At 46.0% G+C, this 17,744-nt stretch overlaps 2 protein-coding genes across 2 annotated transcripts in view; one reads left to right on the top strand and one right to left on the bottom strand.

Annotated features, from left to right (window-relative positions):
- Positions 1-17,744, top strand: part of LOC134984241 (oocyte zinc finger protein XlCOF29-like) — a 460,434-nt gene that overhangs the window by 204,599 nt on the left and 238,091 nt on the right. The window lies entirely within an intron of this gene.
- LOC134984242 (zinc finger protein 585A-like) overlaps positions 1-17,744 on the bottom strand; it is a 225,631-nt gene that overhangs the window by 154,660 nt on the left and 53,227 nt on the right. The window contains exon 4 of the mRNA XM_063949869.1: positions 4,697-6,274. Within this exon, the coding sequence (XP_063805939.1) occupies positions 4,697-6,274 (1,578 nt within the window). The remainder of the gene's footprint in view (positions 1-4,696; positions 6,275-17,744) is intronic.

The following is a 17,744-nucleotide window of genomic DNA, read 5'->3' on the forward strand; positions in this document are numbered from 1 at the left end:
ACTGAGACCTGTTTCGATTTCAGGAGGCCTCTGACTAGAGATGACAGCTCCTTGGCTTTCTCCTCCGGGAGAAACACTTTTTTCTGGTCTGTGTCCAAAACCATCCCCAGGAACAGTAGACGCGTCGTAGGGACCAGCTGTGACTTTGGAATATTTAGAATCCAACCGTGCTGTTGTAGCACTTCCTGAGATAGTGCTACCCCGACCAACAACTGCTCTCTGGATCTCGCCTTTATTAGGAGAACGTCCAAGTATGGGATAATTAAAACTCCCTTTTTTTGAAGGAGTATCATAATTTCGGCCATTACCTTGGTAAATATCCTCAGTGCCGTGGACAGCCCGAACGGCAACGTCTGGAATTGGTAATGACAATCCTGTACCACAAATCTGAGGTACTCCTGGTGAGGATGGTAAATGGGGACATGCAGGTAAGCATCCTAGATGTCCAGCGATACCATGTAATCCCCCTCGTCCAGGCTTGCAATAACCGCCCTGAGCGATTCCATCTTGAACTTGAATTTTTTTATATATGTGTTCAAGGATTTCAAATTTAAAATGGGTCTCACCGAACCGTCCGGTTTCGGTACCACAAACATTGTGGAATAGTAACCCCGTCCTTGCTGAAGGAGGGGCACCTTGACTATCACCTGCTGGGAATACAGCTTGTGAATTGCCTCTAGCACAGCCTCCCTGCCTGAGGGAGTTGTTGGCAAGGCAGATTTGAGGAAACGGCAGGGGGGGGGGGGGGGGGGGGGAGACGTTTCGAATTCCAGCTTGTACCCGTGAGATACTACTTGTAGAATCCAGGGATCCACCTGTGAGCGAGCCCACTGATTGCTGAAATTTTTGAGCCGGCCCCGCACCGTACCTATCTCTGCCTGTGGAGCCCCACCGTCATGTGGTGGTTTTGGAGGAAGCGGGAGAGGACTTTTGTTCCTGGGAACTGGCTGTATGCTGCAGCTTTTTCCCCCTACCTCTGGGCAGAAAGGAAGCTCCTTTTCCCCGCTTGCTCTTCTGGGGCCGAAAGGACTGCGCCTGATAATATGGTGCTTTCTTTGGCTGTGAGTGAATATGGGGTAAAAATGCTGACTTCCCAGCTGTTGCTGTGGAAACTAGGTCCGAGAGACCGTCCCCAAATAACTCATCACCCTTGTAAGGCAATACTTCCTTGTGCCTTTTAGAATCTGCATCCCCTGTCCACTGCCGAGTCCATAACCCTCTCCTGGCAGAAATGGACATTGCACTTATTTTAGATGCCAGCCAGCAAATATCCCTCTGTGCATCTCTCATGTATAAGACTGCGTCTTTTATATGCTCTACGGTTAGCAATATGGTGTCCCTGTCAAGGGTGTCAATATTTTCCATAGGGAATCTGACCACGCAGCTGCAGCACTGCACATCCATGCAGAAGCAATAGCTGGTCTCAGTATAATAGCTGAGTGTGTATATACAGACTTCAGGACAGCCTCCTGCTTCCTATCAGCAGGTTCCTTTAGGGCGGTCGTATCCGGAGACGGTAGTGCCACCTTCTTTGACAAGCGTGTGAGCGCTTTATCCACCCTAGGGGGTGTTTCACAACGTGACCTATCCTCTGGCGGGAAAGGGTACGCCATTAGTAATATTTTAGAAATTACCAGTTTCTTATCAGGGGAAGCCCACGCTTCTTCACACACTTCATTTAATTCATCAGAAGGGGAAAAAACCACTGGTAGCTTTTTCTCCCCAAACATAATACCCTTTTTAGTGGTACCTGGGGTAAGATCAGAAATGTGCAACACATTTTTCATTGCCTCAATCATGTAACGAGTGGCCCTATTGGACATTAGATTAGTCTCATCGTCGTCGACACTGGTATCAGTATCCGTGTCGACATCTGTGTCTGCCATCTGAGGTAGCGGGCGTTTTAGAGCCCCTGATGGCCTTTGAGACGCCTGGGCAGGCACGAGCTGAGAAGCCGGCTGTCCCGCATTTGGCATGTCGTCAAATTTTATATGTAAGGCGTTGACACTTTCACGTAATTCCTTCCACAAATCCATCCACTCAGGTGTCTGCCCCGCAGGGGGTGACATCACATTTATAGGCATCTGCTCCGCCTCCACATAAGCCTCCTCGTCAAACATGTCGACACAGCCGTACCGACACACCGCACACACAGGGAATGCTCTGAGGACAGGACCCCACAAATGACTCTGGGGAGACAGAGAGAGTATGCCAACACACACCAGAGCGCTATACAATACAGGGACTAACAATTATATCCCCTTATAGCTGCTATATAGTTATACTGCGCCTAAATTTAGTGCCCCCCCTCTCTTTTTTTTACCCTTATGTAGTTGTAACTGCGGGGGAGAGCCTGGGAGCGATCCTTCCAGCAGAGCTGTGAGGGAGAAATGGCTCCAGTGTGCTGAGGGAGATAGCCCCACCCCTTTTTCGGCGGACTTCTCCAACTTTTTCTGTAACCCTGGCAGGGGTATTTTTACACCTATATAGCCTCTGGGACTATATATGGTGTAGATTTGCCAGTCAAGGTGTCTAATATTGACCTCAGGGCGCCCCCCCCGGCGCCATGCACCCATCAGTGAACAGAGTGTGAGGTGTGCATGAGGAGCAATGGCGCACAGCTGCAGTGCTGTGCGCTACCTTGAAGAAGTCTTCTGCCCCGATTTTCCAGACTCTTCTTGCTTCTGGCTCTGTAAGGGGGACGGCGGCGCGGCTCCGGGACCGAACGATCGAGGTCGGGTCCTGTGTTCGATCCCTCTAGAGCTAATGGTGTCCAGTAGCCTAAGAAGCCCAAGCTAGCTGCAAGCAGGTAGGTTCGCTTCTTTCCCCTTAGTTCCTCGTAGCAGTGAGTCTGTTGCCAGCAGGTCTCACTGTAAAATAAAAAAACTAAAATATACTTTCTTTCTAGGAGCTCAGGAGAGCCCCTAGTGTGCATCCAGCTCAGCCGGGCACAAGATTCTAACAGAGGTCTGGAGGAGGGTCATAGTGGGAGGAGCCAGTGCACACTAGGTAGTCCTAAAGCTTTCTGTAGTTGTGCCCAGTCTCCTGCGGAGCCGCTATTCCCCATGGTCCTTACAGAGTTCCCAGTATCCACTAGGACGTCAGAGAAAGTATATATTGCTGGCCAGGGCGCCCTGCACCCATCAGTGCCTGCCTTGTGTGTAACATGCGGGAGCAATGGCACGCAGCGTTACCGCTGCGCGCTTACCTCAGTGAAGCTCAGAAGTCTTCTGACGCCTGAGACGTCTTCTTTTTTCTTATACTCACCCGGCTTCTATCTTCCGGCTCTGCGAGGACGGCGGCGCGGCTCTGAGACGAACGGCAGGGGGAGACCTGCGTTCCGATCCCTCTGGAGCTAATGGTGTCCAGTAGCCTAAGAAGCAGAGCCTATCATTTAAGTAGGTCTGTTTCTCTCTCCTCAGTCCCACGATGCAGGGAGCCTGTTGCCAGCAGTGCTCCCTGAAAATAAAAAACCTAACAAAATTCTTTTATCAGAGAAACTCAGTGGAGCTCCTGTAATGCACCCATTCTCCTCTGGGCACAGAATCTACCTGAGGTCTGGAGGAGGGGCATAGAGGGAGGAGCCAGTGCACACCCATACTAAAAGTTCTTTAGGGTGCACATATCTCCTGCGGAGCCCGTCTATACCCCATGGTCCTTACAGAGTCCCCAGCATCCTCTAGGACGTAAGAGAAATAAAAGCTATACATCTATAATTAGATGCAAACAAAAGCTTTTATTATGAAATCATACAGGGGAGTATCTGCACCATATAGATGTAACATACAACAAACCACTGCAGATGGAACCCGGGTGACTAATGCACATGATAATGTACAGGGTATATATGGACAGGATCTTGTATCAGAAAACACTCAACACTCCTTATCAAGATGAGTGTCTGCAACAAGTTAGGCAAACTAGAAGTGACAACACGTTCCAATGGCCGCCATACTGTCATGCAGCAATACAGATTGTGGAAACTGGCATTAGACATTCACATTTACACAAAGCACAAGATACAAAATAAACAGCAGAAAAAAGACCTAAGCATTTGGAATGTTTTATTTAGGAACTAAATAGAGGTACATTAATGAAAAGCGTGAGTAACAGTCATCAGTCTGCTTGTGAAGGTCTCTAGATTGGAGGCCTCTTGGACTGTGCAAGGCAGTGAGTTCCATGGTCAGGGCTGCAAAGCTAAACGTTCAACCCTTAAATGAATGACAGAGGATTCTTGGTACTGCTGGTAACAGTCCTTCATCTTTAGAAGTAAGCAAGCGGGGCAGTAAGGAGGCAGAAGCTGCTTCTAGTACCTTGGACCATGTAATGCTGGGCTGGCATCATCAACCCCTGGCGCTCAGCTAGACAACCATTTAGGATTGGTATTAGGTTCTCAGTACATGGAGCAAAAAGCAGGTCATCTGCATAGCAGTGGTAGACCAGGCCATGATGTCTGATTATATAACCCATGGTAGCATGTATATTTTATAAAGCATAGGAGATAGGATTGACCCTTGAGGAACATGCACGACAGTGATAATTATACTCCAGAAGATTTAAATGGTTCCGTGCTTGGGTAATGTCTAATATGTTCAACAAGAGCAGATTTATTTATCTCTCAGCATGAAAATGGATTCTCACTTGTGAAATCGCTGATGTTTAACAAGAACTGATTTCCATGCAAAACATTTCCCACACTCAGAACAGGAGTACGGCTTCTCACCTGTGTGACTTCTGTGATGTGTAACAAGATCTGATTTCTGTGCAAAACATTTCCCACACTCAGAACAGGAATACGGCTTCTCACCTGTGTGACTTCTCTGATGTGTAACAAGATATGATTTCGATGCAAAACATTTCCCACACTCAGAACAGGAATATGGCTTCTCACCTGTGTGACTTTTCTGATGTGTAACAAGATATGATTTCGATGCAAAACATTTCCCACACTGAGAACAGGAATATGGCTTCTCACCTGTGTGATTCCTCTGATGTGTAACAAGATTTGATTTCAATGCAAAACATTTCCCACACTCAGAACAGAAGTACGGCTTCTCACCTGTGTGACTTTTCTGATGTGGAACAAGATGTGATTTCTGTGTGAAACATTTCCCACACTCAGAACAGGAATATGGCTTCTCACCTGTGTGACTTCTCTGATGTGTAACAAGATCTGATTTACGTGGAAAACATTTCCCACACTCAGCACAGGTATATGGCTTCTCACCTGTGTGACTTTTCTGATGTATAACAAGACCTGATTTCAATGCAAAACATTTCCCACACTCAGCACAGGAATATGGCTTCTCACCTGTGTGACTTCTCTGATGTATAACAAGATGTGATTTCGATGCAAAACATTTCCCACACTCAGAACAGGAATATGGCTCCTCACCTGTGTGACTCTTCTGATGTGTAACAAGATTTGATTTATATGCAAAACATTTCCCACACTCAGAACAGGAATATGGCTCCTCACCTGTGTGACTCTTCTGATGTGTAACAAGATATGATTTCGATGCAAAACATTTCCCACACTCAGAACAGGAATATGGCTTCTCACCTCTGTGACTTTTCTGATGTATAACAAGATATGATTTCGATGCAAAACATTTCCCACACTGAGAACAGGAATATGGCTTCTCACCTGTGTGATTCCTCTGATGTGTAACAAGATTTGATTTCGATGCAAAACATTTCCCACACTCAGAACAGAAGTACGGCTTCTCACCTGTGTGACTTCTCTGATGTTTAACAAGATTTGATTTCCATGCAAAACATTTCCCACACTCAGAACAGGAATATGGCTTCTCACCTGTGTGACTTCTCTGATGTGTAACAAGTTCTGATTTCCGTGGAAAACATTTCCTACACTCAGAACAGGAATATGACTTTTCACCTGTGTGACTTCTCTGATGTGTAACAAGAGCTGATTTGTGTGTAAAACATTTCCCACACTCAGAACATGGAAATGGCCTCTCACCTGCCTTAGCTGGCTGATGGGTAATACGCTTTGTGTTCTGTGTAAAACATTTGGCATCTATAGAACAGGGAAACACTGTATCTACTCTCAGAGCTGTAACAGATGCACCAATATCAGAGTGATCAGGAGAATATTTCCCAGGATCAGGGGGATCAGCTGATAGAGCTGGATGTTTAATTGCGGTAATGGGGTTAGCTCCTGGAGAATCCTGTCTACTGTCATCTTTTATGTCACAATCCGGGGATAACATTAGATGTCCTTCTGTGATATTCCTCCTTGTGTGTCCATCTGCTGGAAATAAAATACATTAAAATATAAAATGACCCAGGGTGTTACAGATTACAATATATAATTCTATAACTGACATTTTTTTACCTGTAATCATTAAAAAACAAAAAAGCTAGGATGCTTAGACTGGACCTTGATCATGTGGGATTACTAGAGGTGACACAGACGCTTGTGTGGGATTACTAGAGGTGACACGGACGCTTGTGTGGGATAACTAGAGGTGACATGGACGCTCACGTGGGATTACTAGAGGTGACATGGACGCTCACGTGGGATTACTAGAGGTGACACGGACGCTCATGTGGGATTACTAGAGGTGACGCTTCTCTGAATCTACCTCCTCTTCGCTACCTCTTTCAGTTGGAGTACCGCAAGGCTCAGTCTTGGGTCCTCTGCTTTTCTCTATCTATACCTCATCTCTTGGCAAACTAATCAGCTCTTTTGGTTTTCAGTATCATCTGTACGCAGATGATACTCAAATCTACCTATCCTCCCCTGACTTGTCCCTATCTGTACTGGACCGTGTCACTGAATGCCTTTCTGACATCTCATCCTGGATGACATCTCGCCACCTCAAACTTAATATTTCAAAGACAGAGTTAATTATATTTCCACCGGCCAATAGTAGGTACCAACCTGATATCTCTATCACTGTTGAAAACTTGACTATCTACCCTACCCCACAAGCTCGCTGCCTAGGTGTCATCCTTGACTCTGATCTGTCCTTTGTTCCCCACATTCAATCTGTCTCAAGATCATGTTACATGCATCTAAAAAACATATCCAAAATACGACCATACCTTACACAAGACACTGCTAAAACTCTAATCCACGCTCTCATTATCTCCCGCATTGATTATTGCAATAGTCTCCTAACTGGTCTTCCCAAAACAAGACTCTCACCACTACAATCCATTCTGAATACAGCGGCGAGGCTTATCTTCCTCGCTAGACGTTCATCGTCTGCAGATCCACTCTGTCAGTCCCTCCATTGGTTACCTGTACTCTACCACATTCAATATAAAAATAAGAATTTACTCACCGGTAATTCTATTTCTCGTAGTCCGTAGTGGATGCTGGGGACTCCGTCAGGACCATGGGGATAGCGACTCCGCAGGAGACAGGGCACAAAAATTAAAAGTTTGACCACTAGGTGGTGTGCACTGGCTCCTCCCCCTATGACCCTCCTCCAAGCCTCAGTTAGGATACTGTGCCCGGACGAGCGTACACAATAAGGAAGGATTTTGAATCCCGGGTAAGACTCATACCAGCCACACCAATCACACTGTACAACTTGTGATCTGAACCCAGTTAACAGCATGATAACAGAGGAGCCTCTGAAAAGATGGCTCACAACAATAATAACCCGATTTTTGTAACAATAACTATGTACAAGTATTGCAGGCAATCCGCACTTGGGATGGGTGCCCAGCATCCACTACGGACTATGAGAAATAGAATTACCGGTGAGTAAATTCTTATTTTCTCTGATGTCCTAAGTGGATGCTGGGGACTCCGTCAGGACCATGGGGATTATACCAAAGCTCCCAAACGGGCGGGAGAGTGCGGATGACTCTGCAGCACCGAATGAGAGAACTCCACGTCCTCCTTAGCCAGGGTATCAAATTTGTAGAATTTTACAAACGTGTTCTCCCCTGACCACGTAGCTGCTCGGCAGAGTTGTAATGCCGAGACCCCTCGGGCAGCCGCCCAAGATGAGCCCACCTTCCTTGTGGAGTGGGCATTTACAGATTTAGGCTGTGGCAGGCCTGCCACAGAATGCGCAAGTTGAATTGTGCTACAAATCCAACGAGCAATCGTCTGCTTAGACGCAGGAGCACCCAGCTTGTTGGGTGCACACAGTATAAACAGCGAGTCAGACTTTCTGACTCCAGCCGTCCTTGAAATATATATTTTTAAGGCTCTGACAACGTCCAACAACTTGGAGTCCTCCAAGTCGCTAGTAGCCGCAGGCACCACAATAGGTTGGTTCAGGTGAAACGTTGAAACCACCTTAGGGAGAAACGGAGGACGCGTCCGCAGTTCTGCCCTGTCCGAATGGAAAATCAGATATGGGCTTTTGTACGATAAAGCCGCCAACTCTGACACTCTCCTGGCCGAAGCCAGGGCCAGTAGCATGGTCACTTTCCATGTAAGATATTTCAAATCCACCGATTTGAGTGGTTCAAACCAATGGGATTTGAGGAATTCTAAAACTACGTTGAGATCCCACGGTGCCACTGGAGGCATAACCGGGGGCTGTATATGTAGTACTCCTTTGACAAAAGTTTGGACTTCAGGAACTGAAGCCAATTCTTTCTGGAAGAAAATCGACAGGGCCGAAATTTGAACCCTAATGGACCCCAATTTGAGGCCCATAGACAATCCTGTTTGCAGGAAATGTAGGAATCGACCCAGTTGAAATTCCTCCGTCGGAGACCTCCTGGCCTCACACCACGCAACATATTTTCTCCAAATGCGGTGATAATGCTGTGCGGTCACTTCCTTCCTGGCTTTAATCAGGGTAGGGATGACTTCCTCTGGAATGCCTTTTTCCTTCAGGATCCGGCGTTCAACCGCCATGCCGTCAAACGCAGCCGCGGTAAGTCTTGGAATAGACAAGGTCCCTGCTGAAGCAGGTCCCTTCTTAGAGGTAGGGGCCATGGATCTTCCGTGAGCATCTCCTGAAGTTCGGGGTACCAAGTCCTTCTTGGCCAATCCGGAGCCACGAGTATCGTTCTTACTCCTCCTATATTTATGTGAAGAAACGTCTCCAGGCTTGACCACACGCCCTGGAAGTTTATTCCCTGTGTGACCGCTCCCCAGCCTCTCAGGCTGGCATCCGTGGTCACCAGGACCCAGTCCTGTATGCCGAATCTGCGGCCCTCTAACAGATGAGCACTCTGCAACCACCATAGCAGAGACACCCTTGTCCTTGGAGACAGGGTTATCCGCTGATGCATTTGCAGATGCGACCCGGACCATTTGTCCAGCAGATCCCACTGAGAAATTTGTGCGTGGAATCTGCCGAATGGAATTTCTTCGTAAGAAGTCACCATTTTCCCCAGGACTCTTGTGCATTGATGCACAGACACTTTTCCTGGTTTTAGGAGTTTCCTGACAAGTTCGGATAACTCCCTGGCTTTCTCCTCCGGAAGAAACACCTTTTTCTGAACAGTGTCCAGAATCATCCCTAGGAACAGCAGACGTGTCGTCGGGATCAGCTGGGATTTTGGAAAATTCAGAATCCACCCGTGCTGTTGTAGCACTACTTGGGTTAGTGCTACACCGACCTCTAGCTGTTCTCTGGACCTTGCCCTTATCAGGAGATCGTCCAAGTAAGGAATAATTAATACGCCTTTTCTTCGAAGAAGAATCATCATTTCGGCCATTACCTTGGTAAAGACCCGGGGTGCCGTGGACAATCCAAACGGCAGCGTCTGAAACTGATAATGACAGTTTTGTACCACGAACCTGAGGTACCCTTGGTGTGAAGGGCAAATTGGGACATGGAGGTAAGCATCCTTGATGTCCAAGGACACCATAAAGTCCCCTTCTTCCAGATTCGCTATCACTGCTCTGAGTGACTCCATCTTGAACTTGAACTTTTGTATGTACATGTTCAAAGACTTCAGATTTAGAATAGGTCTTACCGAGCCGTCCGGCTTCGGTACCACAAACAGTGTGGAATAATACCTCTTTCCCTGTTATAAAAGGGGTACCTTGACTATCACCTGCTGAGAATGCAGCTTGTGAATGGATTCCAATACCGTCGCCCTGTCGGAGGGAGACGTTGGTAAAGCAGACTTCAGGAACCGGCGAGGGGAGACGTCTCGAATTCCAACCTGTAACCCTGAGATACTACCTGCAGGATCCAAGGGTCCACTTGCGAGTGAGCCCACTGCGCGCTGAAATTCTTGAGGCGACCCCCACCGCACCTGAGTCCGCTTGTAAAGTCCCAGCGTCATGCTGAGGACTTTGCAGAAGCGGTGGAGGGCTTCTGCTCCTGGGAGGGAGCTGCTTGCTGCAGTCTCTTACCCTTTCCTTTGCCTCGTGGCAGATATGAATGTCCTTTTGCCCGCTTATTCTTATGGGAACGAAAGGACTGCGGCTGAAAAGACGGTGTCTTTTTCTGCTGGGAGGTGACCTGAGGTAAAAAGGTGGATTTTCCGGCTGTTGCCGTGGCCACCAAGTCCGATAGACCGACCCCAAATAACTCCTCCCCTTTATACGGCAATACTTCCATATGCCGTTTGGAATCCGCATCGCCTGACCACTGTCGCGTCCATAAACTTCTTCTGGCAGAAATGGACAGCGCACTTACCCTTGATGCCAGAGTGCAAATATCCCTCTGTGCATCTCGCATATAAAGAAATGCATCCTTTAAATGCTCTATAGTCAATAAAATATTGTCCCTATCCAGGGTATCAATATTTTCAGTCAGTGACTCCGACCAAGCCACCCCAGCACTGCACATCCATGCTGATTCGATAGCTGGTCGCAGTAAAACACCAGTATGTGTGTATATACTTTTTAGGGTATTTTCCAGCCTCCTATCAGCTGGGTATTTGAGGGCGGCCGTTTCTGGAGACGGTAACGCCACTTGTTTTGATGAGCGTGTGAGCGCCTTATCTACCCTAGGGGGTGTTTCCCAGCGCGCCCTAACCTCTGGCGGGAAAGGGTATAATGCCAATAACTTCTTTGAAATTAGCAGTTTTTTTCGGGGGTAACCCACGCTTCATCACACACTTCATTCAATTCATCTGATTCAGGAAAAACTACAGGTAGTTTTTTCACACCCCACATAATACCCCTTTTTGTGGTACTTGCAGCATCAGATATATGCAAAGCCTCCTTCATTGCCGTGATCATATAACGTGTGGCCCTACTGGAAAATACGTTTGTTTCTTCACCGTCGACACTGGAGTCAGTGTCCGTGTCGGTGTCTGTGTCGACCAACTGAGGTAATGGGCGTTTTACAGCCCCTGACGGTGTTTGAGACGCCTGGACAGGCACCAATTGGTTTGCCGGCCGTCTCATGTCGTCAACCGACTTTTGCAGCGTGCTGACACTATCACGTAATTCCATAAACAAAGCCATCCATTCCGGTGTCGACTCCCTAGGGGGTGACATCACCATTACAGGCAATTGCTCCGCCTCCACGCCAACATCGTCCTCATACATGTCGACACACACGTACCGACACACAGCAGACACACAGGGAATGCTCTGATAGAAGACAGGACCCCACTAGCCCTTTGGGGAGACAGAGGGAGAGTTTGCCAGCACACACCCAAGCGCTATAATATACAGGGACAACCTTAATATAAGTGTGTTCCCTTTATAGCTGCTTAAATATTATAATTATCGCCAAAAGTGCCCCCCCTCTCTGATTTTACCCTGTTTCTGTAGTGCAGTGCAGGGGAGAGCCTGGGAGCCTTCCTACCAGCGGAGCTGTGTGGGAAAAATGGCGCTGTGTGCTGAGGAGATAGGTCCCGCCCCCTTTTCGGCGGGCTCTTCTCCCGGTTTTTTCTGGATTCCTGGCAGGGGTTAAATACATCCATATAGCCCAGGGGCTATATGCGATGTATTTTTAGCCAGCTTAGGTATCTACATTGCTGCCCAGGGCGCCCCCCCCCCCAGCGCCCTGCACCCTCAGTGACCGCTGGTGTGAAGTGTGCTGAGAGCAATGGCGCACAGCTGCAGTGCTGTGCGCTACCTTAAGAAGACTGGGAAGTCTTCAGCCGCCGATTCCTGGACCTCTTCTGTCTTCAGCATCTGCAAGGGGGCCGGCGGCGCGGCTCCTGTGACCATCCAGGCTGTACCTGTGATCGTCCCTCTGGAGCTAGTGTCCAGTAGCCTAAGAAGCCAATCCATCCTGCACGCAGGTGAGTTCACTTCTTCTCCCCTAAGTCCCGCGTTGCAGTGAGCCCGTTGCCAGCAGGACTCACTGAAAATAAAAAACCTAACATAGGAGAGCCACCTAGATTGCACCCTGCTCGGTCGGGCACAAAAACCTAACTGAGGCTTGGAGGAGGGTCATAGGGGGAGGAGCCAGTGCACACCACCTAGTGGTCAAACTTTTAATTTTTGTGCCCTGTCTCCTGCGGAGCCGCTATCCCCATGGTCCTGACGGAGTCCCCAGCATCCACTTAGGACGTCAGAGAAATACTTTTACTCACACACAAGGCCATTAACCAAACTACACCAACGTACATCACTTCGCTTATCACAAAATATCTCCCAACCCGACCTCTGCGCTCTTCACAAGACCTGTGTCTCTCATCCACACTCATTACTCGCTCCCACTCACGACTGCAGGACTTTCATCGGGCTGCACCCACTCTGTGGAATGCCCTACCACGTACAATAAGACTCTCCTCTAGTCTCCAAGCGTTCCCTCAAAACTCACCTCTTTAGGCAAGCGTATCAAATTCCTGAACCGCCCAGATAACTTTCCTAAACCTTCCTATCAAATTACATCCACTCTGTACAGTCCACACATATCCTCACATGTCTTCTCATTCTATGCAATAGATAGCACCTTTCCTTGTGTACATATGCCTATTTCCCTATAGATTGTAAGCTTGCGAGCAGGGCCTTCCTACCTCTATGACTGTTATCACCCAGTTTGTTATTATTTCAAATTGTAAAGGTGAACGGGATTTGCTGCGCTATATAAGAAACTGTTAATAAATAAATAAATAAATAAATAGGTGACACGGACGCTCATGTGGGATTACTAGAGGTGACATGGGCACTCATGTGGGATTACTAGAGGCGACATGGACGCTCATGTCTGATTACTAGATGTGACATGGACGCTCATGTGGGATTACTAGAGGTGACATGGACGCTCATGTCTGATTACTAGAGGTGACATGGATGCTCATGTGGGATTACTAGAGGTGACATGGACGCTCATGTCTGATTACTAGATGTGACATGGATGCTCATGAGGGATTACTAGAGGTGACATGGACGCTCATGTGGGATTACTAGAGGTGACATGGATGCTCATGTGAGATTATTAGAGGTGACATGGACGCTCATTTGGGATTACTAGAGGTGACATGGACGCTCATGTGGGATTACTAGAGGTGACATGGACGCTCATGTGGGATTACTAGAGGTGACATGGATGCTCATGTGGGATTACTAGAGAGGACATGGACTGTCATGTGGGATTACTAGAGGTGACACGGACGCTTGTGTGGGATGACTAGAGGTGACATGGACGCTCATGTGGGATTACTAGAGGTGATATGGACGCTCATGTGGGATTACTAGAAGTGACATGGACGTTTATGTGGGATTACTAGAGGTGACATGGACAATCATGTGGAATTACTAGAGGTGACATGGACGCTCATGTGGGATTACTAGAGGTGACATGGACGCTCATGTGGGATTACTAGAGGTGACATGGACGCTCATGTGGGATTACTGGAGGTGACATGGACGCTCATGTGGGATTACTAGAGGTGACATGGGCTTTGCAATAATTAAACAGCAAAGAAGAGAAAGTGCTGTCCTGTTTGCGCACTAAAATAATATATAACCTTTATTAAGTACAGTAAAGTATGTAAGATAAATCAGTGATATATAAAACACAAAAGTAAATGTATAAAGGTGAATAAAGTAATAAAAAAAACAAGTGTATTTGTTATTAAACATTGGCATGTATATTATATTGGGTGATAACTGATTCAGTGCTGGTAATCCTGTTCAGTAAGAATATATTAATATATTACACCCATACGAGGACGGGCTAAATTACACATTCAATAATATTGTGGCAGCGTTTGCTCCAGCGGAAATCTCAATGTAACATCATACTGTATGTGTAAACACTTTATGGGGGGGATCAGTTAATCGCAAAAAATTCCCTATCCATTTAGCCGCTAATAGTGGTGAAAATTCTCCATAGGTTTTACTGCAAGTTTTTTTATTTTGCGCACAAATGTCTGCGCACTGAGCAGTTGTGCGGTGTTAGGAGGAACTCGTATAAAAAGCCTTTTTAAATGTTTCCTACTGTATTGTCTTACTGACCTATAGTTTCTTACTGTATTCTCTTACTGACCTATAGTTTCCTACTGTATTGTCTTACTGACCTATAGTTTCTTACTGTATTGTCTTACTGACCTATAGTTTCTTACTGTATTGTCTTACTGACCTATAGTTTACTACTGTATTGTTTTACTGACCTATAGTTTCCTACTGTATTGTCTTACCGGCCTATAGTTTCTTACTATATTGTGTTTCTGACCTATAGTTTCTTACTGTATTGTCGTATTGACCTAGTTTCCTAATGTATTATCTAACTGACCTATAGTTTCCTTCCATATTGTCTTACTGACCTATAGTTTCCTTCCATATTGTCTTACTGACCTATAGTTTCTTACTGTTTTGTCTTACTGACCTATAGCTTCTTACTGAATTGTCTTACTGACCTATAGTTTCCTACTGTATTGTCTTACTGACCTAGTTTCTGACTGTATTGTCTTACTGACCTACAGCTTCCTACTATATTGTCTTACTGACCTATAGTTTCATACTGTATTGTTTTACTGACCTATAGTTTCTTACTGTATTGTCTTACTGACCTAGTTTCCTTCTTTATTGACCTAGTTTCCTTCTTTACTGACCTATAGTTTCTTAATGTATTGTCTTACTGACCTATAGTTTCCTTCTGTATTGTCTTACTGACCTATAGTTTCCAGGAGAAAAAAAGAAGAATGTGAAATGCCCTATAGTGGTGCACAGAATCTTATACTAAAATATAACTTTTATTGAAATATATATTAAGACCAGCGAATATTAAAAGGAAAGTTGCATAGTGTAAATAGAGAAGAAATCGTGTTTTAAAATGAAAATGCTGCGCACTAGAGGTCACCAGATTCGCTCATATATTGCTAACAAAATCTATAAATGGTCAAGAGTAGAGTTCTCAAACTCGGTCCTCAGGACCCCACACAGTGCATGTTTTGCAGGTAACCCAGCAGGTGCACAGGTGTATTTATTACTCACTGACACATTTTTAAAGGTCCACAGGTGGAGGTAATATTTCACTTGTGATGCTGTGAGGAGACCTGGAAAACATGCACTGTGTGGGCCCCCGAGGACCGAGTTTGAGAACCTCTGGTCAAGAGTGTATCAGAAATATTTCATATGTGTTATATTTCATATATTAGACAACTAAGAAGGCTCCAAGAATAGGTGTCCCACAATTATATATATTCCTTCCCAGGATTCCAAATATAGGAGCGTTGAAGCCAGATTCCAGATGTCACCATATAGAACGCTAATGGTTTGCTATATGTCATGCTGAAATATCTCTCAATAGACTAATCAAAATACTAAATGTGTACTGTGTCTCTCTATATCTCACAGTTAATATACAAGCTCTGTTATAAGGTCTCAATAACACCTGTGTGTTCCAGTGGCGTGCAGTGAGGTCAGTGGCTGGTGAGGCATGCCCACTAAAGCCACCGCTATGGCCGCTGCCAGAGGCGAGATTAGACCTCGTGGAGCCCTAAGCAACACACGGATTTGGGGCCCCCTTCCTCGTACAATCCATAGCACTATATCATGTAATCACAGCCCCTGGCTGTGCCTGCTGTGCTTGTGTCTCCTTCCTGCACTACAGCAGTAGGGGGCAGATTCTGGAGCCTCCTCTCGGACTGCATGGGGACAGACTCTGCTCACCTCCATTCTCCTCCAGCAGCAGCAGGTCTCCCAACAGCTGCGCTGCTGCTTGAGTTGGAGGCTGGAGACAAGCAGTCATCCCTGGCCAGCAGTACCAGTCTAGGAATGGGCTCTACCTGGTGCAGTTTAAGAACAGGCTGCAGGCAGGGAGGGTTGGGGGGTTTGTTGGGATCCTGCACATCAGGATGACGCTGTCGGTATTCTGACCGTCGTTATCTCAAGTGCCAGGATTCTGATACCATCCCTCACAGTGGTCGAAGTGGAATTTTGAAGTTGGGATATGGAAAAGTGAAGGTTGCAATTATGTGCGCGCCGAAGGCGCATGCGCTCCGGATAAGGCGGCGTGGCCACTCACAAAGGGCGCGTGTCCTTCCATGTAGTTTACCACACCATATACCCCACAATAGTAGAACCCCTTATACTGTCTAGTACTGGTGCCCATTTCACATTATACCACACAGTATATGCGGAAATTTACATTGTAGCACACAGAATGAGACGAAATTCTTATTGCAGCACACAGAATGAGCCGAAATTCACATTGTACACACTGACTGATCCAATATTCACATTGTAGCACACTGACTGATCCAATATTCACATTGTAGCACACTGACTGATCCAATATTCACATTATAGCACACTGACTGATCCAATATTCACATTGTAGCACACTGACTGATCCAATATTCACATTGTAGCACACTGACTGATCCAATATTCACATTATAGCACACTGACTGATCCAATATTCACATTGTAGCACACTGACTGATCCAATATTCACATTGTAGCACACTGACTGAGCCGAAATTCACATTGTAGCACACTGAATGATCCAATATTCACATTGTAGCACACTGAATGAGCCGAAATTCACATTGTACACACTGACTGATCCAATATTCACATTGTAGCACACTGACTGATCCAATATTCACATTGTAGCACACTGACTGATCCAATATTCACATTATAGCACACTGACTGATCCAATATTCACATTGTAGCACACTGACTGATCCAATATTCACATTGTAGCACACTGACTGATCCAATATTCACATTATAGCACACTGACTGATCCAATATTCACATTGTAGCACACTGACTGATCCAATATTCACATTGTAGCACACTGACTGAGCCGAAATTCACATTGTAGCACACTGAATGATCCAATATTCACATTGTAGCACACTGACTGAGCCGAAATTCACATTGTAGCACACTGAATGATCCAATATTCACATTGTAGCACACTGAATGAGCCGAAATTCACATTGTACACACTGACTGATCCAATATTCACATTGTAGCACACTGACTGATCCAATATTCACATTGTAGCACACTGACTGATCCAATATTCACATTGTACACACTTAATGATACAATATTCACATTGTACACACTGAATGATCCAATATTCACATTGTACACACTGAATGATCCGACATTCACATTGTAGCACACTGAATGATCCAATATTCACATTGTAGCACACTGAATGAGCCGAAATTCACATTGTACACACTGACTGATCCAATATTCACATTGTAGCACACTGACTGATCCAATATTCACATTGTAGCACACTGACTGATCCAATATTCACATTGTACACACTGAATGATACAATATTCACATTGTACACACTGAATGAGCCGAAATTCACATTGTAGCACACTGAATGAGCCGAAATTCACATTGTAGCACACTGAATGATCCAATATTCACATTGTAGCACACTGAATGAGCTGAA

The sequence above is a fragment of the Pseudophryne corroboree genome (genome assembly GCF_028390025.1).
Source record: "Pseudophryne corroboree isolate aPseCor3 chromosome 3 unlocalized genomic scaffold, aPseCor3.hap2 SUPER_3_unloc_41, whole genome shotgun sequence".
NCBI lineage: Eukaryota > Metazoa > Chordata > Amphibia > Anura > Myobatrachidae > Pseudophryne > Pseudophryne corroboree.